This window comes from Hylobates moloch, unplaced genomic scaffold, assembly GCF_009828535.3.
Source record: "Hylobates moloch isolate HMO894 unplaced genomic scaffold, HMol_V3 SCAFFOLD_21, whole genome shotgun sequence".
Classification (NCBI taxonomy): Eukaryota; Metazoa; Chordata; class Mammalia; order Primates; family Hylobatidae; genus Hylobates; species Hylobates moloch.
The window spans coordinates 22,830,624-22,852,023 of record NW_026652296.1 but is presented as its reverse complement, the minus strand read 5'-3'; the positions used below and the strand labels follow the sequence as shown (position 1 = coordinate 22,852,023).

At 53.5% G+C, this 21,400-nt stretch overlaps 1 protein-coding gene across 1 annotated transcript in view; it reads left to right on the top strand.

The window, feature by feature from the left end:
- Positions 1-9,112: 9,112 nt before the first annotated feature.
- The window catches only part of VSTM2L (V-set and transmembrane domain containing 2 like), a 42,016-nt gene continuing 29,728 nt past the window's right edge, over positions 9,113-21,400 (top strand). Inside the window, exon 1 of the mRNA XM_032142509.2 lies at positions 9,113-9,519. Coding sequence (XP_031998400.1) covers positions 9,399-9,519 — 121 coding nt within the window. The 5' untranslated portion in view covers positions 9,113-9,398. The remainder of the gene's footprint in view (positions 9,520-21,400) is intronic.

Sequence of the window (21,400 nt, the reverse complement as noted above, 5' to 3'; positions counted from 1 at the left end):
TCTTTCCTTCCTTTCTTTTTCTTTCTTTCTTCCTTTCTTTCTTTCTTTTTTCTTTCTTTCTGTCTTTCCTTCTTCTTTCCTTTCTTTCTTTCTTTCTTTCTTTCTTTCTTTCTTTCTTTCCTTCCTTCCTTCCTTCCTTCTTCCATTCCTTCTTTCTTTCTTTCCTTTCTTTCAGAGTCTTTTTGTCCCTCAGGCTGCAGTGCAGTGCAACAGCTCAATTTCAGCTCACTGCAACCTCTTCCTTCCAGGCTCAAGTGATCCTCCCACCTCAGCCTCCCAAGTTGCTGGGAATACAGGCACGTGGCACCATGCTTGGCTAATTTTTTAATTTTTTTTTTTTTTTTTTGTATAATCGAGGTCTCACTATATCGTATAGGTGGATCTGAAACTCCTGGGCTAAAGCGATCCTCCTCTCTCGGGCTCCCAAAGTGCTGGGATTACAGGCATGAGCCACTGTGCCTGGCAAGACCCCATCACTTAAAAAAAAAAGTGACAAGGATGATGGCTGTTACTGCTGCTGCTGCCGCCACCCTGGCACTGAGGCCCTGCTTCCTCTCTGAAGCTGGAGAAGGCTGGGCAGCCCTCAGAGGCTCCCTTTGCTCTGCAGCAGAAAATCTCAGGAAGACGCTGTCACCCAAGGGGAAAGCAAGGAGGAGTAATCCCTGAGGTTGCAGGCTCCCTTGAACAGGCCCAGCTTTACCAGCCACCTGGGCAGGTCCTCCTCAAGCCTGAGGCCCTGTCTCCTGCCTGCCTCCACCTGAGGGCTCTGATGGCAGAGGCTGGGGGCAGCGGACCTTGGTCCCAGCCACTGTGTGACTTCAGCCCAGCCACTTCACCTCTCTGAATCTTCGTGGTTTCAGCTGTAAGATGGAATGAACAGTCCCATCCTTGTCATGAGGATAAGGTGAGATAAATCCTGGTGTCTGGCACACAGAAAGCGCTCAATAGATGCTCATCCCCTTCTCCTGTGTGGGGTCCATGGAGATACTAGGCCCAGGCTTCCCTTAGAGGCATCTAGCTCTGTGCTGTCCGCTATGATAGTCATGAGCCGCATGGACCATTGAGCACTGAAAATGTGGCTGTCCAAAATTGAGACGTGCTTTAAGTATAAAATGCACACACCAGATTCTGGTGGCTTGGTATGGAAAAAAGAACGTAAAATATCTCATTAATAATGCTTTATATTGATTATATGTTGAAATGATAATATGTTTGATATATTGGGTTACATAAAACAGATTATGAAAGTTAATTTCACCCAATTGTTTTTACTTTTTTAAAATGTGGCTACTAGAAAATTTAAAATTACACGGGTGGCTTGCATTTAACTTCTGTTGGACAGCATCAGCCTAGCTAATTACTCACAACCATGGAATATTTAGCCTGGCATTAACCACGCCATTAAAGTCAGTTCAGGATTTTTAAAACACTCCTACAAGCAGGGCCTTGTAATTGGCAGAGACCCTGCTGTCCCGCGGTGTTTAATAAGCACTTGGTTTGCAGGGTGAAGGGCCCTAGGAGCCCCTCCCTGATGCAATTAATTGCCTTTGATGGGGATTGTCATTAGGCTTCTTGCTGGGACAACACAGATACGAGCCACGTGTACTTACTGGCCTTGGTAGAGTGCAATTTGTGGGTTTAGGTTCAAATCTGAGGGCCAAAGCCTAGAGGGATATTATGGGCTGAATGTGTCCCCCAAATTCATATGTGGAAGCCCTAACTCCCAATGTGGCTGTACGGTATTTGGGTTAAGGAAGTAAATAAGGTTAAGTGAAGTTGGAAGGGTGGAGCTCTGATCTGATAGGATTAGTATCCTTATAAGAAGAGACAATAGATATTAGGCTGGGCACAGCGGCTCAAGCCTGTAATCTCAGCACTTTGGGAGGCTGAGGCGGGCAGATCATTTGAGGTCAGGAGTTCAAGACCAGCCTGGCCAACATGGTGAAACCCCGTCTCTACTAAAAATACAAAAATTAGCTGAGTGTGGTGGCAGGTGCCTGTAATCCCAGCTACACAGGAGGCTGAGGAAGGAGAATCGCCTGAACCTGAGAGGCAGAGGCTGCAATGAGCTGAGATCGCACTACTGCACTCCAGCCTGGGCTGAATAGAGTGAGACTCTGTCTCTAAATAAAATAAGAAGAAGAGACACCAGAGAACTCTCTTTCTCCCTTCCTCTTCCCTCTCCCACCCTCTTCCTCTGCACATACAAAGAAGAGGTCTTGTGAGCACACAGCCAGACAGCAGTCACCCCCAAGCCAGAAGAGGCTTCAGAGTGAAACCTGTCTTGCTGGCACCTTCATTTTGGACTTTCCAGCCTCCGGAATGGTGAGAAATAGATTTCTGCTAATTTCTGCTTAACCAGTCTGCAGTGTTTTGTTACAGCAGCCTGAGCAGACCAGGACAAAAGGTTCTTTGGGCCTCGGAGAAATTCCCTCTTTGGGAAGCCACAGAGCTGGATGTTTTTTGAGGAGCTGCTTGGCTGCACAGGTGATGATGGATCCTGTCTGACCTCCTCAGGCAAGTGGCATGTGGAAGAAAGATCCCCGGCCTAGAGTCAGGAGACCTGGGTCTTTGGCCTGGTTCTGCCGTTCCCTCACTGTGAGATCCTAGGCTTCTCTCCATGTCTTTCTAGACCTCAATTCCTCCGTCTGCACAAAAGGGACATGATGATTGATCTTTGATGACCTTCTCTGTTAAAAATTAGAGATGCTGGCGGGGCACGGTGGTTCTCGTCTGTAATTCCTTTCGCCACGGTGGGAGGATCGCTTGAGGCCAGGAGTTGAAGACCAGCCTGGGCAATATAGTGAGACTCCTATCTCTACAAAATATTTTTAAAATTATCTGGATGTGGTGGTGTATGCCTGTGGTCCCAGCTACTCGGGGGCTGAGGCGGGAGGATTGCTCGAGCCCAGGAGTTTGAAGCTGTAGTGAACTGTGATAGTGCCTGCCACTTCACTCCAGCCCGGGCAGTAGAGTGAGACCCTGTGTCAAATAAATAAATTAAAAAGATGCTTTCAATTTAAGTTTTAGGTTTTAGATTATGTCTTCATTCTGTGTGGTCTACTCAGACCGGAATCCAGAAGAAAAATGTCAGGGACACTCCCTAGGACTTCTGGCAAAGGCAGGAGCCAGAATGAATGAATTTCCTGCGCCCAGGCCCCCCTGCTGTCCCTGGCTCCTAGCCCTTGGCCCAAGCATGGCTCTCAGCCTAGACAAGGCCTTCCTAGGAGGCCCAGGAGCCCTGTGGGAGGCAGAGTGCAGATAAAGGCTCAGAGTCCATCCAGGTGGAAAACCTGAGTCTGCGACGATCGTGAACCGCATGGGCAGAGGGGCCAGACCTGGGGCTCCTATGATGGGAACATGATGTGACTGTGGAGGCCAGTCAAGGCTCCTGCCCAGCGGTGAGTGGAATGGATAAAGAAATCAGTCATCAGAGGAGAGAAGTACCCCAGACTGGAGTGGGAGGTCACACATCGGCTCCCTGTGCTGCCCTCCAGAGGGGAGCTGGGGCAGACGGGCCTCCACATTCCAGGAGGCTGGCTGGGCTCAATTCAAGGAACCCTTGTCCTCCCACCTCTGTTGGAATCCTCACTGCAGCCCACTGGATCCCTGCACGAGACACACCTGGGGTGCTTAGTGAGCAGGCAGATTCCCAGATACCCACCCAGAAAAGCCAGTCTGAAAGAGAACCCCCAGGGGTGGGGCCTGGCCACAGCCAGTATCCCCAGAGATTCTCAAGTCCAGTAATATCTCATAACTCTGTGTCTAGATCAATGGTGTTCAATCCTAGCTGTGTACTGCGATCACCTGGGGAATTTTTTTTAAACCCTGATACCCAGATCTCACCTAAGACCAATTATGTCAGAATCTCTGGGGTGTGCCCTGGGCACCCATATATTTTTAAAGCTGCCCAGTCATCCCAGTGTGGGTCCAAGGACTGCCCCAGCTCCAGATCAATTCTAAGAGCCTCAGGATGAACATCTGGGGAAAAGGAGAAGTCGTGAGTCTCAGATAAGAGAAATAACTTGCCCAAGGTCACACAAGGAGGTGATGGCAAAGCCCGTCCTGAAACCCAGGCCTCTTTCCTGACTGTGGGCCAATTTCTTCCTGATGCTGCATCTCTTTTTAAAAACCAGAGCCAAGGCAGGCAATGCCCACAGTATTTCACTTTAATAATGTTGGAAACCGGTACAGTCAGGGCCACCACAGTGGTGGGGCGGGAGCCTCGATGGCAATTAGTGGAGCTGTAAGTCTTTCGCTTTATCCAAATCTTGGGCAGTAATTTAGAAAATTTAATTAAAGGGGGAGAAATGGGGACACCTCGCGCTCCCTGCCTCCTGTTATAATGAGTGAAATACACCGGGCTGTAAAAGGAAACGCTGTCTGAGACGCAGCTCCGATGTTTTATTGCCAAGTTTTATTCGCTGATGTAAACGTAATCGCTGGAAACCGGAGTTCTTATTAACACACATATTTTCACACATCCGGGGCCCCTCCTGCTCCCCCCTCTCCCTCTGGGCTTGTTCACCCACCTCCTAGGGTCAGCCCCGCTGCTTTCTGGGCATATCTATGCCAAGCCTGGATTTCCCCACCGGTTTCATACCCTCCCACGGCAGATAAGACTTTAATAGAATTCCATTGCTCCTCGGAGCTCAGTAATGCATTCTGGAAATTAGGCGGCTACGTACTAAAGCCATTGTTCCCCCTTATAAATGGGCTTTCTCAAAGCCAGTGACCATGGGGGCTCTGATAAGCTCTCATGAAGCCTCGCTCCACATGTTACTGGTGTGCTAAAAGGTGCAACTCCAGGCTTACATTGCTCATTGTTAGGGGCTGATACATTTAAGTAGTTTCTCCATGAATCAGGCAGCCTAGGTATTTCCCCCCTCTTGGCATTGATAGATGAGCGAAAGGAAGCCATTTAGACGGTGCTATATAGGGCCCCAGCCCACGTAGTGAGTTATTTCCAATGCCTGGTTTAATTTATTTTTAAATGAAATTTGTTATTGATTCTGGATTAAAAGGACAAATCTTATGGCTGTTACCACTGACACAGCCACAGTGCTCAAGTGACACCTCTCAAGGAGGGGAGGGAGGGTGGCCTCTCTGAGTCAAGGGGAGGGTATGGAGACTCTCCAGGGAGCTTGGCTCAGCAGTAAGGGGCAGTGCAAGATCCCACGCTTAGAGGGAAGTTTAAAAATATCATCTTTCCCAATTGAAATACTTGACGTGATGCTCACCTCTGAGCCTCATTTATATAATGGAAATAGCAGTGATATTTACCTCATGGCATCCACACGACCACTAGAGGCTTGTTAGTTGCCTCCAGGGATGGGAGCCTTTCCATCTCCTGCAGCATTCCCAGAATGAAATGAGTGACAGGCGTCACCCACCCTAGTGAATTCCTAGAGACTGTTTCCTGGGCTAGTCTTTGCTTACCTTCTGCCTCCACTAGGCTCTCGGCTTCCATGGTGCCCAGAGATTACACTTGCATTGGGAAGCAGACAAGAGGCACAATTACACAGGGGAGGAGGATGGGCTGGGATGTGTCCTTTCACATCCAGCCTCTGCCCTACCTCACTGTGCAACTTTGTGCAGGTTACATCATCTTTCTGAGCTTCATTTCTCCATCCGTAAAAGAAGGAAGGGAATAATAGCCTCAGGGGTTGTTGTATGAATTATAGGAGACCATGGGTGTGAATGTGATTTGTAAACTGTAAAGTGCAGTTTAGGTGCTGCAGGAAATACAAGTGGGACAGTACAGTATAGTGGGAGACAAAGGACTTGGATCCAGTTCTGTCATGAGTGGCTGTGTGACTCTGAGAAAGTGAATTACTTTCTCTGGGTCTTAGTTTCTTAAGGTGCCAAGAGGGTAGGTTGGAATCAAACATATGAAATGTTTGATTGGCTCTGGAATCAAACACATCATGGCCTTGCTATGTCACTTTGGGCAAAATACCTAACCTTTCTGAACCTATGTCCTCATCTGTAGATATCAAGAACACTAGTCAACATGTATCATGTATTTGCTGCTTGCCTGGCATTGTTCTAAGTGCTTTCCATGTAGCAACTCATTTAATCCCCACCACCCTGTTGTAAAGGTGGTATTATTACCCTTATTTTACAGATGAGAAAATTGAGGCACAGGGAGGCTAAGCAACTTGTCTAAGGTTACACAGCTACCAAATGGCAGGATTCAAAACAGAGAATATGGCTCTAGAGCCCACACTTCCCACCACACCATCTTACCCTACATGGCCTGGTGGTTCTGAGGATTAAAGGGAATAATGAAAGTTCTTAGGGCCATGCTGGGCATACAGTGATGAGCCAACAGAGGCTTGGGGACTGGGAGAAGGCAGCAGGCATTTCTTCCCTTGGGGACTCAGGCTGGACTTTGCCCAACTGGGGACTCAGCTAGATAGAGGGGAAGGCATACAAGCACAGGGGAAGCACTGGGAAGGGTGAGGATGTAATGAGGCCAAGGTATGCCCAAGAGAGCACAGGATATGTGCAGGAGGAGAGTCTGGGACCCTGAATGCAAACTAGAGAAGTCAGGATTTCTCATATAAACAGGCCATCGGAGGGTTTTGAGCAGAACCATTACATCATGAGCATTTTCTTCTTTTTTCTTTTTTTTTTTTTTGAGATGAAGTCTCGCTCTGTCACCCAGGCTGGAGTGCAATGGTGTGATCATGGCTCACTGCAACCTCCGCCTCCCAGGTTCAAGCGATTCTCCTGCCTCAGCCTCCTGAGGAGCTGGGATTACAGGTGTCCACCATCACGCCTGGCTAATTTTTGCATTTTTAGTAGAGATGGGGTTTCACCATGTTGGTCAGGCTGGTCTCGAACTCCTGATCTCGTGATTTGCCCACCTCGGCCTCTCAAAGTGCTGGCATTACAGGCGTGAGCCACCACACCTGGCCAATCATGAGCATTTTCAAAGGCATACAATCCCTGGATGTCTGTCCTTGAAGGAACCTTGACCTTGTTCCAGGCTTCAAAGAGAAAAGATTTCTGAAGGTTTCAGCTGGTGGGCTAGGGGCACAGCAGCAATGTGCTGACATCCTGCCAGACCCCCTTCCTCTGCAGCCCTGAGAAATCTCTTGTTTACTCCTCTTTAATCTCCTTTCCCTCCCTGTGTCTGCTCCCTCCAATCTGTGGTTTAAGAGGAGAAAGCCCGGGTTTGAGTCCCAGTTCTGTCACCACAGTCTCCTGGTGAGGCCTCAGGCTGGGGTTGACGGAGTCCTGGGTTTTAGTCTGGCTAACATGGTGGCTGCTATGTGATCTGGAGGATTCTCAGTTTCCATATCTTTATGATGGAAGCAGTAGTCCATTTCACTGGGAGCCAGGTTCAGGGGAGTTAATGAATGAGAAAACACGCGCATAGAGTCCAAGACGCCTGGCCAGCCCAGGATAACCTAAACACACCCTCTGTGTGGGAAGAAAGTGAGAAGTGAGAGAATCAGGCAAACACGGCCCCTTCCTCCAAGGCATGTGGTCCAGAAACTTCGTAGGTCGACGCTTGGGACCTGTCCTCGGTGCTGAAGGGAGCGCAAGGCTGTGGACGGTGCTGGAACACAGTGCTTGTAAGTGCGGGACATCGTGGAGGAGGTGTCCTTAGTTTGGGAGGAGCTGGATTGATGCTGGCTACCACGGGCCCCATCCGGTGTGCTACTCCCCCCATAATACTGGAAGGGGGCGCTAAGACAGAGGGAAGACGGCGAGGGGTTATGTTCCTTGGGTTCTAACCTTGTTCTGAAACTTGGGCGCTGTCCACAGGGCTGGACGCGGGATCCACCTGTGTTCTGGAGTGGGAAGTGGGCTGTCGGAGGGGTTGACCCTGTTCGGCGAGGACGGGGGAGAAAGTCTGAGGGTCTGTCCACGTTGTGAACCCTAGCATCAAAGGGCCAGTTGAGACGCTGTCCGCGGTGGCCAAAGGATGGGACATGCGGTGGGGGGTGGGGCGCTGTCCTCCTCCGTGGTGCTGAAACCGGGAGGACCAGGGTGTGTGAGCAGCGAGGCCTGGGAAAGGGCAAGGGATGAGAGCAGAAGGGACCCCGCCCGGGAGTCAGGGGCCTCGCCTGACTCGCCGTGGGACCTCAGAGAATCTAATTACCTGATTTCAGGTGCTTCCTTATCTTTTAAATGGGACCACAGGTCCGCCCTCCTGTCTGTCCCATCAGCCCCAGTAACACGGTTTGGGAAGGAATTGGAGGACTTTGTTGGATTCTTGCTCTTGGGAATGGGAATGGTGCCCTATCCTCCTCCCCTGCCACACTCACACACACATACACCCACACACACGCGCGCACACACGCACACACACACACGCATGCACGCACACACCATCAAGGCTCATTGGTCTAGGGAAGCAGCCTACAGTCCAGAAGGGGGCGATCCCATCCACCACGTAAGGACCAGTATCTTCAAGAGCCAGGAGCCGCAAAAACTGGCCTGCCTCTCTCCCATTACAAAGACTCTAAAACTGAGTCCCAGAGAGGGGAACACCGACAGTAATAACTACTGAGCTCCTACCACGTAGGCGGCATTATGCTAAGCGCTTTGCGTGCACGATTTCGCAAATCCTCACCAGGACCCCCGCAGACAGCTATTACCCCCATTTCTCAGATGAAGACTTCGAGGTTCAGAGAGGGGTAGACACCCGGACGCGATCACACAGCGAGCCGAGGTCGGCGGCAGAGCTATCACCAGGTCCCCTGTGTCTCAGCCCAGGCTCCCACCCTACCTCGCCCTCACCCCCAGCCCCACTGGCCCCCGACCCCGGCCCCGCCCTGCCGGTAAAGTTAGGAGCCTCTGAGCGCGCTGGCCTGGCGGCGGGTGCCCTGGCTTTTCTCCCTCTCTCCGCTGGACAGTATTTCTGTGGCTGAAGCCCGTTGGGTAGTGCTTTGCGGGAACCGCGTCCCTGGGGTGGCTCTCTCCGCCCCATCCCGGCCCAGCCCCCGCACTCGGGCGGGGGAAAGTTGCGGGTACCGCTTTAAAAATCCCAGCCTGGGCAAAACTTTGATGATAAATCAAGCGACAGATCCCTCCGCCGCCTGCTCCGAGCGGGAGGAGGGAGGGGAGGAGGCAGAGAGGAGGGAGGCGGGAGGAGGGAGGAGGGAGGAGGGTGCGGCGGCAGCGCGCCGTGGCCTTCCGCGGAAGGGAAGAGTCCCGCAGTCAGAGGCGGCCGGCTGGGCGTGCGCTCGCTCCCCGCAGCCGGGGCTGGGCCGGAGCCGGGCAAGGGCTGGGAGCTGGGCCGGGCCTGGGGACAGCGGGCGAGGGGCAGCTGCCGGAGCCGGGCAGCCAGGCCGCTCAGGGGCAGGGGACAGCTGGCGCGGGGTCTGCGGTCTCCGGGGCCCCGATGTGAGGCGGCGGCGCCCCCGGCCCGAGCGCGCACCATGGGGGCCCCGCTCGCCGTAGCGCTGGGCACCCTCCACTACCTGGCACTTTTCCTGCAACTCGGCGGCGCCACGCGGCCCGCCGGCCACGCGCCCTGGGACAACCACGTCTCCGGCCACGGTGAGTTCGGTCGCCGCCCCCGCGGACTTCCCCACCAAACCCCAACCCGGGCCGCCCCACTCCAACTTGGCCGCCCCGGGGCTCGAACCGGCTCCAGTCATGGAAGGAATCCCGGGGCGCCCCCTGCCGGCGCGGTGGACCCGCCCTGGCACTCCGGCCCTGCGGAGGAGGGGGCACCCGGGGCGCACCCCCGAACCTCCTCCTCCCACACTCGCGCGGATATGCACACCTCCATGGCCACACCGATAGGCACAGCCGCGGACACACTCAGAGCCACAGTCGCTGCTTTCTCACACTCACAACTCCTACCCTGCACATCTCCACACACCTCAGGTCCCCCTCCTCACTGCAAGCCTTTACACTTATGCCCACTACACACGCACATCAGGCACTGCGCCGGTGGGCTCACTCTGCCAGCTGGCACACACGCTTCGCCACAACTCTTGCCTGCCCACCTGCAGACACACTGGTGCGCGCGCGCACACACAAACACAGGCACACACCTACACACACATGAACACAATTTGCTCACCCACTCCTCTCTGCCCATCTGCCTTTACTCTTCATGGGTTTAACCGCACAGAGGCCCTTGTCCTCTCCCTCTCCACACCCACCCCTATACCACTGGAAACGTTCTTGGGGGCAGAAGACCCTGTTTCTTGAGTACTGGTCGCCTGGGGCTGCAGCCTCTCTGTTGGGCGGGTGGCACCTGGTGGAAGACCCTCACAGCCACCGGAGTAGTTGGGGTTGCCGCTTGCAGCCAGAGGCATGGGAGTGAGAGTGGAAGTGGAATGCCGGGTGCTTTTGTCTGTCTCTGGGGATGGGCAGGAAGCCGCTGCCATCCTTCCATAGGGTACCCCCATCCTCATCCTCGGCCCTAGAGGACTGAAATGTGGGAAATCTCAACTCCAGCCGCTGTGGGAGCTGGGGAGCAGACAAGCATTCCCATCACTGGCTGGCTGAATGTCAGAAGCTCCTGCTAGCCCCGAAGGAGCCCAAGTTGGCAGCAGAGTTGGACTGTATGAGCCTGGCAGCTGTGGGGGCTCCCCCTGGCCCCTGTGAGCCTGGCTCTGGGATGGAGGATCGAGCATAGATGAAACCAAAGGAGACCTTTCTTCCATGCAGCGCTTCACTAGATGGGCTCCCAGCCTTGTGGGGGAGGCTGCAGCCCCAGTGCTGGGCACTGTGGGCCCAGGGCTGCGGGAAGGTTTGCACAAAGGCCAGATAATTGGATGATTTATTCTGATGGGAGTGAGTGGGGGTAAGGGGGGGTAGATAATCAGGGAAGGCTTTTGCTGGGGTATGACACATGAGTGGGATTGCTCCAGTGGAGAGGGGGGCTTCGAAGCCATCCTCAGGGTCTCTGTTTTTTGGGAACCATGACTCCCCACCCCCTTCTGCGTCACCATGTTTGGTAGTAACCGCTGTGTGCATCATTTATGTACCCTTCATACCTCTCACCTCATTTCTACTGACCTGGCTAGAGCGGTGGTAAATAAGGAAAGGGTTCTTTTGATCCTCAACTTACAGATAGGGAAACCAAGGCTCAGAGAGGTGAAGGAAGTTGCCCAAGGTCACACAGTAAGAGAGTGACTGAGCCAGGACAGACCCCAGGGTCTGTTGGGCAAAGACAGCGCTTTTTTCCAGGACATTCATCTCCCTGTCAGATTCACTCCCATTCTAGGGAAACTGGGAATTCCTCCCTCTCCACCCCTCCTCTCCTCGCTCCGCTCAATTCCTTGGCACAGTTGGAACTTACACTAGGAGGGGTTTCCATGGAAGGGCTTCCCTGAGTTTGCAGTCCCGAGGGGTACGAGGAATGGGACTCTGAGGCTTATGGTTGTTCTGTCCCTAGAGCACCAGACCCCAGGGACTTGGGTGCCACTCTGTCATTCCCAAGGCCCCAAGGTGGCTCCCCCCATAGAAAAGCAGGGTCTGTCTGCCCTTTGTGTGACAGTCTCTACCTGCCCCCTGGTGCTAGGTAAGCTGAGGGGGCACAGCTCTGCCCAACCAGCTGTAATCTCCCCTCTGCACCCTGGAGGGTCAAGCTCAGGCCCAGGGCAGGGGCTAGATGAGAAGGAGGCACCCCTAGTTACTGGGGAACCTGGCTTCTCTCCTGAACGCCCCCTGTGGCTCTGGGCAAGTGAGCCACCCCTCTGGGTCTCCCTGTGTCCCTAAAGAAACAAGGAGGCCAGGCTGCTCTTCAGGGGCCAGGCTGTCTTCCCCCGACATTGCTAGGTTCAAAGTCACCAAGTAGTGACGGCCAAAGAGCCCCCACAGCTGCCTCTCTGCTGGGCCAAGCGCCCGCCACCACAGGAAGGGTTTGGAGCCACTCACTTAATCACAAAAAGAAACTGTTATTAATGATAGTGAGACGCGGTGAATAAGTGGGTCATGTCTAATAAGCCATTTGTGTTCAGGAGGAGAATACCAATTTGATAAAAGCTGTGTGTGCTGAAAAAGCTCAGAAATTGCTGTTTAGCAGATTGGGGCCTGATCGTTTCATTATTCCTGGGCTCCGTGTGTCCTCAGCTGATTCAGGAAATGTGGCCCAGTCGGGAAGGTGTCTCTATGTCTGGGAGTGAGGAGTGGGGGCTGGAAGCAGGGGCTCCTGGGGAGGGGCACATTGACCCCAAGCGCTTGGTGACTGCTCACCCCTCCAGCTCCATCTGAGCCCAGCCGGGCCGCCGGGCTCCTGCCTTCCACTTGCCTGCCCTGGAGCTTGTCACAGGGAAAGCCTGCGGTCAGATGGGTCAGAAAGGACATCTGTTTTGCTTCCCATCTCCCTCCCACCTCCACTCAAGGCACTTGGAAGAGGGCTTTTTCGAGATGTAAGGAATGAATGGGGAGCATGTATCTCAAGGAGGCATCAGGCACTGGGAGGTGGGGTGGTGATGGTCAGCGTCTGCACCTAGTAGGTGCTCAATAAACAGGAGTGATTTTGATTTTTTCTTACCAGAAAATGTTAACTCACTGCCATGGGCACAGCAGGGATGGGAGGAAAAGATGCAAGCATTGACGAAATGCCTACTGTGTGCCCCGTGCTGCCAAGCCCTTGCCAGTGTTAACTCACTCAGGCTGACCATTCATGCAAGGCTGGTGTTGGAGATAGGAGGAAACTGAGGCTCGGAGAGGGCCAACGACTTACCCAAGGGTGCTGAGTCTGTACAGAGAGCTGGACAGCTGTGTTTAGGATGAAGATGCATCTAGCGGCTCTGGGACTGCCTCCTCCAGAACAGCCTTGAGGCAGGCTTGGCCATGGCGTCTTCCTTCGTGTAGCCGTAACCCAAGCTTGCTCCCTTCTAGCTCCTCAGGGAACCAGTAAAGCAGTGGGTTCCACCAAGAGGAACCAGCCACTCAGAAAGGTGGCAAGATCTTGCTGAGGATACCTGTAGGTTAGAAACGGGCAGCTGGGCTGGACCCCAGGATCTTTCCAGATCTTGTCCAGGGGAGGGTTCCAGAAGGCAGGGTCTTTGTGAATATCTCTGTAGACCCCTACAGCTTGCAAGAAGCCTCATGTGGCAGAGTCCCCCAGGGAATTTTTACAATGCAGATCCCCCAAACCCACTGCCAGAATGGTTATTTGATGGGACCCTGGAATGTACATTTTATTATTATTTTTTAATTTCTCTTGAGACAAGGTCTTGCTCTATTGACCAGGCTGCAGTGCAGTGGCACAATCTCAGCTTACTGCAGCCTCTGCCTCCTGGGTTCAAGCGATCCTTTCACCTCAGCCTCCGAGTAGCTGGGAGTACAGGCGTGCGCTACCACCCTCAGCTAATTTTTAAATTTTTTGTAGAGATGAGATCTCATTATATTGCCTAGGCTGGTCTCGAACTCCTGGGCTCAAGCCGTCCTCCCTCCTCGGCCTTCCAAAGTGCTGGGATTACAGGCGTGAGCCACGGCATCTGATGGAATCTGCATTTTAATAAATTCCCCAGAGGATTCTCATGCAGCCTGGGGTTTGGAAGCCACTGCCTAAGTATTTACCCATACCTGATGGGAGATGTAGGGACAGGAAATGTCTGACGCTATGAGCTGGCTTGGTTTGGTTTCACAGGGGAGGGAGAGGTCCAGACAGGGGCAGGTGGATGGTCCCTGAGAGGAGCCCCAAGAAGCCTCACACTGCAGCAGACAACTCCCCTCCCACCCCCACCCTGCCACACACACACATCCCTACACACACACACACACACACACACACACACACACACACACACACCCAGGCCAGCACCTTCAATTATTCATATACCCCAATGCAGACAAAGATCCTGGCTTGGCTGGGGGCTTTGTCCATTGAGTGATTCACTGTCCTGAGATTCTCTCTGTTGCCAGGAGGGACCAGCAGGGCGCTGGGGGAGGGAGGGGGCACCGGGCCATTTGGCAAGCAGCCTGTGTACTGAAAAATGACTCTGGCTTCCTTGCGTTCCTTACTGAACTGTTGGTATCTCACCATCAATAAGCTGGCTAGTTTGGTGGCTGGAAGATGAAGAAAATTGAGTCCTGTCTTCTGAAGGTTATGATGTTAAAAATGTGTTCGTCTTTGTCTCGGGCGTTGGTGATTATTCTATCAATTACGCCTGTAAACACTCTGCCTTGGGCTGAGGGCTTCCCGGCCTCCTGTGGGGAATTGGCCCTCACAAGCGGTTTTCCCCAAGTCCTTCACACCAATTGGTTTTGACACCTTGCCCATCAGCGGCTCCCGCAGCCTTTTCCCCAAACAAGAGAAGCCGCAGGCGGCCAGCAGGACGCAGGGAATTTGGCTCCTTGCCATGGTGACAGCAAGGATGGTGGGCAAAGTCTCCTGTGGCAAACAAGTGGGCAGGGTGAGGGGAGTCGGGTAAGTGACCCCTTCTGATCCACCGGCTTCGGGGGCAGGGGATGGAGCTTTTGGAATGAATCATGGAGGCCCCTTGGGACCATCGTCCCCAAGCCTTTCTCTTACAGATGAGAAGACAGAGACCCAGGGACAAAGGAGAATTTGCCCGGAATTGCCCTGGAGGGTACTTCTTGGCTTTTGGGATTACCTCATCCAACTCTGTACAAATGGACAGATTGGCTGGGCGCGGCGGCTCATGCCTGTAACCCCAGCACTTTGGGAGGCTGAGGTGGGTGGATGACTTGAGCTCAGGAGTTTGAGACCAGCCTGGACAACATAGTGAGAACTCGTCTCTACAAAAAAATAGCCAGGCATGGGTACGCACCTGTAGTCCCAGCTACTCAGTAGGCTGAGACGGGAGGATCGCATGAGCCCAGGAGACGGAGGTTGCAGTGAGCTGAGATCGCGCCACTGCGCTCCAGCCTGGTTGACAAAGTGAGACCCTGTCTCAAAAATAAATAAATAAATAAAAATAAAAACAGGAGAGATAAACATATGGAAGCAAGTGTGTGTTGAGTGCCATGCCAGGGCCTTGAATGGTATCATCTCATTCAATTCTAACAAGAACTCCAAAAGGAAAGACTGCCTCTGGCCCACTGTTTAGATGAAGAAAATGAGACTCGGGGAGGTTAAGTGGCTTACCCAAGGTCACACACCTACCAAGTGTCGGAGGCTGGACTTGAACTGAAGAATCTAGCTCCAGGGCTGGGAGTCCAAGGAAAGAGGAGGAAGAGGCCCACGTCACACAGAGGGGAAGAGCAGGGCTGGGCTTTGAGGCTTGGCTCCGGGGTGGAAGGAGTGTAATGGCCTCCGCATTCCATGCCCAGGAAGGTGAGCAGCAGTGAGAACAGAATGCTATCCCAGCGACCCTCCAACTTTCCTCGATTTTTGAAAGCATGGGGAGAGTGTGTAGTGTGAACAGAGGCATAGGTGCCCACGTGAGAGTGTTTGGCCATCACCTTGGACTTTGGGGACCAAACCAGCTGCTGATGGGGTTGTGGGAAGACTCTCTCAGTCCTGAAAGGAGTTTGGGGCCCGCTGGGCACACTGGGGTCAGATTCCCTTGTGTCCCAGGACCCAGGACAATGCCCGGCCCAGGGAGGTGGCAGGGAATGAATGAATGGATGACGAGGAGGATGAAGCAGGGGATGAGGTCTGAATTCTTAAAGCTTTGCTCATTCCAAGTCAATATATTTTTAAACATTCAAATGATTTTAATTTCGTAAGGAATCTATGTTTATAGGGGGGAAATTCACAAAATTGGAGCCCCCTCCTCATCCCTGCTGAGCAGAGCAAGGACATCTTGGAGTGGGCAAGGCTGATGGCACCTTGCAGTGGGTGGGCCCAGGCTCTGACCTTGGGCTGCATATGCGATGCTGCAGCAATGAGGATGGGGGAGTCCAAGGGTCGTGCCCTCCTCCCCCGACCCTGATGAGACACTTGTGTCAGAAAAAGCAGCAGTGGTCCAGCTGGAGAAGAAATCTGCTCCTCTCCTAGCTGCTGGTCCCGGGGTCCAGAGCCCACCCAACCGGCTCCTCCTGGTTCCCACTGCTCCAGAGAAGTGAGGTGGGGGTGGGGAGGCAGAGAGGGGCTGCTGCTCCTCCAGGTTCTCTTCTCACAGCCAGGCCTCCCTTCCCTTCTTTGAAGCCATCAGGGAGTCCCTGGGACTCAGCTCCACCTCCCACCCCGGTTTCAACCCTCTTCAAAACCCCCCAGGGCCGGCAACAAGATTGGGCCCTACCTGCGAGATGATTTTAGGCAGAACCTAGAGAAACCTCTTGCATTCTAATAGTTATGCGTTTATTTTAATGTGTACTGAAAAAATATAACCAGCACATCAAAACTGTGATTTCACAGATATGATTGCTTAGGATGAGACTAATGGGGGTATTAAAAAATGGTGGGTTAGTTTATAGAAAAACATTAAGGACATAATAGTGCAGGCGGCGAATGGGCATGTCCGTGGGGATCCACAGTGCGGACATGACTTGGAGACCTGGGGGCATCTGACGGGCTGCCCATCACACTGCATGCTCCATACTCTTCATATTGGGAGCTACTGGCCTAATGGGGCTGCTGCCATGTTTGGGAAGCTTGGTCATTCATTCATTCCTTTATTCATTCAACAAATATCAATTGGGCACCTGTCATGTGCCAGGCTGTTTTAGCCACTGGGGACTTATCAGTGAAGAAGACAGCTAAGGTTCTTGCTCTCTTAGAGTTCTCAGTCTAGTAGGGGATACAGAAAACTGAACCTATAAAGAGTATATAAGTATAGAGCTGGGCGTGGTGGCTCACGCCTGTAATCCCAATGACTCAGGAGGCTGGGGCCGGAGGGTCACTGGAACCCAGGAGATTGAGACCAGCCTGGACAACATAGTGGGACCCTGTCTCTAAAACAAAAAAATACAGAATTAGCCAGGTGTAGTGGCTCACGCCTGTGGTCCCAGCTACTTGGGAGGCTGGGGTGGGAAGATCACTTGAGCCCAAGAGTTCAAGGCTGCAGTGAGCTGTGATTGCACCACTGCACTCCAGCCTGGGTGACAGAGTGAGACCCTGTCTCCTAAAAAAAAAAAAAAAAAGAAGAAGAAGAAGAAGAAGAATATATACATATTGTGATAAGATTTAAGAAGCTGGGGCTGGGCGCTGTGGCTCACACCTGTAATCCCAGCACTTTGGGAGGCCGAGGCGGGTGGATCACAAGGTCAGGAGTTCAAGACCACCCTGGCCAAGATGGTGAAACACCGTCTCTACTAAAAATACAAAAATTAGCTGGGCATGGTGGCAGGCGCCTGTAATCCCAGCTACTCGGGAGGCTGAGGCAGAGAATTGCTTGAATCCGGGAGGCGGAGATTGCAGTGAGCCTAGTGAGACTCCGTCTCAAAAAAAAAAAAAAAAAAAAAAAGCTGGGATGATATTAAACACAGAATCACAGAAAAGGACACTCATCTGCAGGGCAGTGAGGGTACCCAGTAGTGAGCTCCCTGTCACAGGAGGTGTGCAAGCTGAGCCCTACCCGTTATTAGCTGGGGATATTAGTGAGGAGATTCCTGCCTTATTTCCCAAAGGAGCAAAGACTGTTGAAATAGGCAGAGCAGCCAGAACACAGTGGGCGGCTAATAAAGATCTGTCACACAGCAATTTAGTGATGGTGCTGGCACAAGGGCCCAGGTGGGTGGAGCTCCCAACACCGAGGATGCCCTGGCCCTACCCAGGGGTCATGGCAGGGATGGGGCCTTCTCTGTCCCCTGTGTTGAGGCGTGGGGACAGTGGCTCCTCGGTGACTTCACTTTAGCTCTTAAAGTGCCAGGATGGGGAGAGGGGCTGGGGGAATGCTGTTTTTGGTCTAACATACTCCCCTCTCCCCCACCCTGTGCCTGCCTTGCTGGGTGACTTGGCATGTCCCTGCCCCTCGCTGGGCCTCAGTTTCCCCACTGAACAATGGTGAGTTTGCTTGAGCTCCAAGCCTGTAGAATTCTTCCATCTGTATACTTAGCAACCACATCTTTCGTCCTGCAGCCACCATGTATGTGCGTGCGTGTGTGTTTGTGTGTGTGTGTGTGTGCGTGTGTGTATGTGTGCGGGCGAGGATGGAGCTGGTGGGAGTGGTAGGATTCCATCAGCACCTTAACTCTCAGTGGCCTGCAGGCATCTGCGGACCAAACAGCAGCCAGCATTCATCAAGCACTCTGTGTTTCCATCGCTTCCCCTGCCTCCTCTCATTTACTCCTCACCACGCTAGGAGGCGGGCACTCCCATTTTACAGAGGAGGACACTGAGGGGTGTGGTTGCGACTTGCCTGAGGACACACAGATGCTGAACAGCAAAGCCGGGCTTGAGCCCAGCTTGTGGGACGACAAAGCCAGAGTTCATAGCCCACGCATCTGTCTGCTCCCGGCTGCCAAGCTGCGTGTGTGGGCAGGTGCTTTGTTCCGGAGCAGCGCTCCTGGCTTGGTCAGATTCTCACAGGGGTCAGCGATGCCAAAACGCTGAGAATGCCCTGTTCTGGCTACAAGCACATGGCTCCAAAAGTCTAGGCTCCGCGTCTGAGTCCAGCACTGTTAGTGGGAAGCAGTGGGGCCCTGGGGGCATGTATGGGACTCTGTGTGTTCCTGCCTGGGGGTTCTAGTGGATGGAGCGGTGTTTCTGTCTGACTGTGTGGGTGGGGGCTGTGTCTGGGGGGTGACTGTGTGTGGTTGAAGGGGCAGTGCAGGCTGAGAGGGAGCTGGGGGTGAGTCAGGGCTGGGCTGGTGCCCTCTGCCCTGTGCCTGTTTGCCTCAATACCAGCCTTCCCTGCCACCTGCACACTGGTGCCCTTGGAGGTGAGGCTATGGGAGCATCTGGAAGGTTAGAGCAGGAGTCAGAGCCGGGAGAGGGGGCCTTTCTCCAGCGAGCTACCAGCGAGCGGGGCAGCAGTGCCCACCTGTGCCTGGGAAGTGCCCTCCACCGGCCCCTCACTCTCTGGATCTCTCTCTCTCCCTACCCTACTGCTCTCTGGGTCTCTCTCTTTCTCTCTCCCCCTCTCTCTCTGGGTCTCTCTGATCTTTCTCTATCTCTTTTCCTCTCTATCTCTGTCTTTCGATCTCTTTCCTCTTTCTTTGTTCCTTTGTGTCTGTTGGATCCATCTTCCCCTCTCTTCTCGCCGCCCCCACCCGTTCCTTCCTTTCTCTCCGGTATGCACACAGCTCTCTTCGATGACATCTCAGGATTACACATACATATATTCCGTATATCACGGTGACACCCACACAGAGCGGGCACTCAGTAAATGTCAGGTGAATGAATGAATGAGTGACCAAATGGCGAAGCTGGAGGGGACACTGACACTTGTCTACACTGGTGGTTCCTAATTTTTTTGGAAGTCACACTCCTCTTGAGAAGCTTATGGAAACTATGGATTGTTTCCTCAAAAAAATGCCACAGAGTTTTGCCCACAAGCTTCAAAGGGATTTTTGAGGCCCCCAAAGCCTGTCTCTGGCCCCAGGCAGAAGCAGCCTTCATTTCACGGGTGAGGAAACTGAGGCCCAGAGAGCGTCAGGGCTGGCCTTGGGACATGGGACAAGTCTGTGGCAGGGACGGGCTTGGATCCTGGAGTCCTTTCTCTCTCCCTGCAGCCCTCTCATGCGAGCTGGGTGGGAACAAACTTCATTCACTTTTCCTAAGTCCTTGGTAAGCATACTCACAGAGTTGGGGTCAGGAAGAGATAATGAGGGACTCTTCAGGAGCCCAGGGAACAGTGCATAGGCAGGTGGGCCGAGAGAGGGAGATCTCTAGAGGGAGGTCACCGTGTCCTAGTGCAGTCAGGGGAGACTTCCTGGGGGAGGCAGGCTCCTTCTGGGCCTGTATCCAGGAACCGCTGGGACTGAGAGGGGACTCCAGAGGCCAGAGTGGAGCTGCGCCTGGCTGCCTGGGTCTGGCAGAGGCTTCATGTGGAGAACCGTGTGCATGCATTTAGAAAAGCAGGCTGTAGCTGGAAACTTCAAGAATCGGCTCTGGAGTTTGGTCTTATCCCCTGGAGAAGGGGGCAGCCCTGGAAGCCTTCTGAGTGGGGAGGGCGCACGGCCAGGTTGGCGTTGGGGTGGGTTGGCCATGGTGAGTGGAGATGGGGAGCCAAAGCAGGACTTGGGGCTGGATGGGGGTGTGCATGGACAGGAGAGGCTGCTCCCGGGAAGGCGCTGAGTTTGGTGTGAGCCTTGCTGAGTTTGTGGTTCACGGGATGCTAGGGCTGGCCAGGTATCCAGGGAGGGTGGGAACGTGGGCTCAGAAAAAGAGGGAATTGTGCGTGTGTGTGCATGCACACGCATGTGTGTGCGTGTGTGCATGTATGTGTGTGGTGTGTGTGCATATATGTATGTGTGGTGTGTGTGCATGTATGTGTATGTGTATATTGTGTGGTATGCATGTATATGTCTATGTGTGTGTATATCTATGTGTGTGGTGTCTGTATGTCTGTGGGTGTCTGTGTGGCTGTGTGGGTGTGTGCATCTGTGTGTATGTGTGTGGGGGGTGTGGGTGTATGTGTGCGTGTGTGGGGTGTTTATGTATGTGTGTGGGTGTATGTGTGGGTGTGTGTATGTATGTGTGGGGGAGTGTGTGTATATATGTGTGTGTGTGTGTATATGTGTATATGTGTGTATTGTATGTGTGTGTGTGTGCATTGTGTGTATGTGTGTATTTTGTGTGTGTGTGTGTGTATGCATGTATATTGTGTGTGTGTGTACACTGGCCTCCTTTCTAGTCCTTGCACACACCAAGTTCCTTCCAGACCTTTTCTCTCCCTGGCTGTTCCCTCTGCCCCTCGTGCTCTCTTCCCGTCTCCCGGGCTCTTGGCTCCCCGGTGCTCCACGGACCCCTTAGAGAAGCCAGAAGCACATGACCTGTCAGAGCCGCATCGCACGGCCCGCAGCAGGCATCGGGCTCCCATTCAACACGCCCACCTTGCAGAAGGGAAAACTGAGGCTTAGAGAGGCGTGGTGAGCTGGGGCCCCACACCTAGTTCAAAGCAAAGGTGCAGAGCCCAACCCTATTTTCCCCCAGCCCGGCATTTTAAGGGTGTCTCTCGGGATGGGGGTGGGGTCTTGACTGACCCCTCCTTCCTCAGAGTCCCCAGGCTGGGGCCCGAGGTGGGGAAGGCGGAGAGCTGACGGCGGGGTGTCTGTTTTGCTTTGTGAGGTTTTAAAAAAATCATTTCCGACGTTGAAGGCGGCGGCAATTAGGGCCTGCTCGCTGGGGAGCTGTTTGCCGCCTGTCATCGGTCCGGGAAAGGGTCCCTAATGGAGGCCCGGCGGCCAGAGCGCAGGGTAGTGGAAATAGTGTTCAAAACAAAGCTTCACTAATGGTCTCCCGGCAGGCAGCGGAGGAGAGGGAGGGGCGGGCGGACAGCGGCTGAGGGCCCCTGGGACAGGGCCCAGATCCACCAGCTCCTCTCTCCGTGGCCCTCAGACACCCTCCAGCTAGTGCGGGTAGCCCCAGTCCCCCCATCCGCGCTGCTGCCTTCTTGCT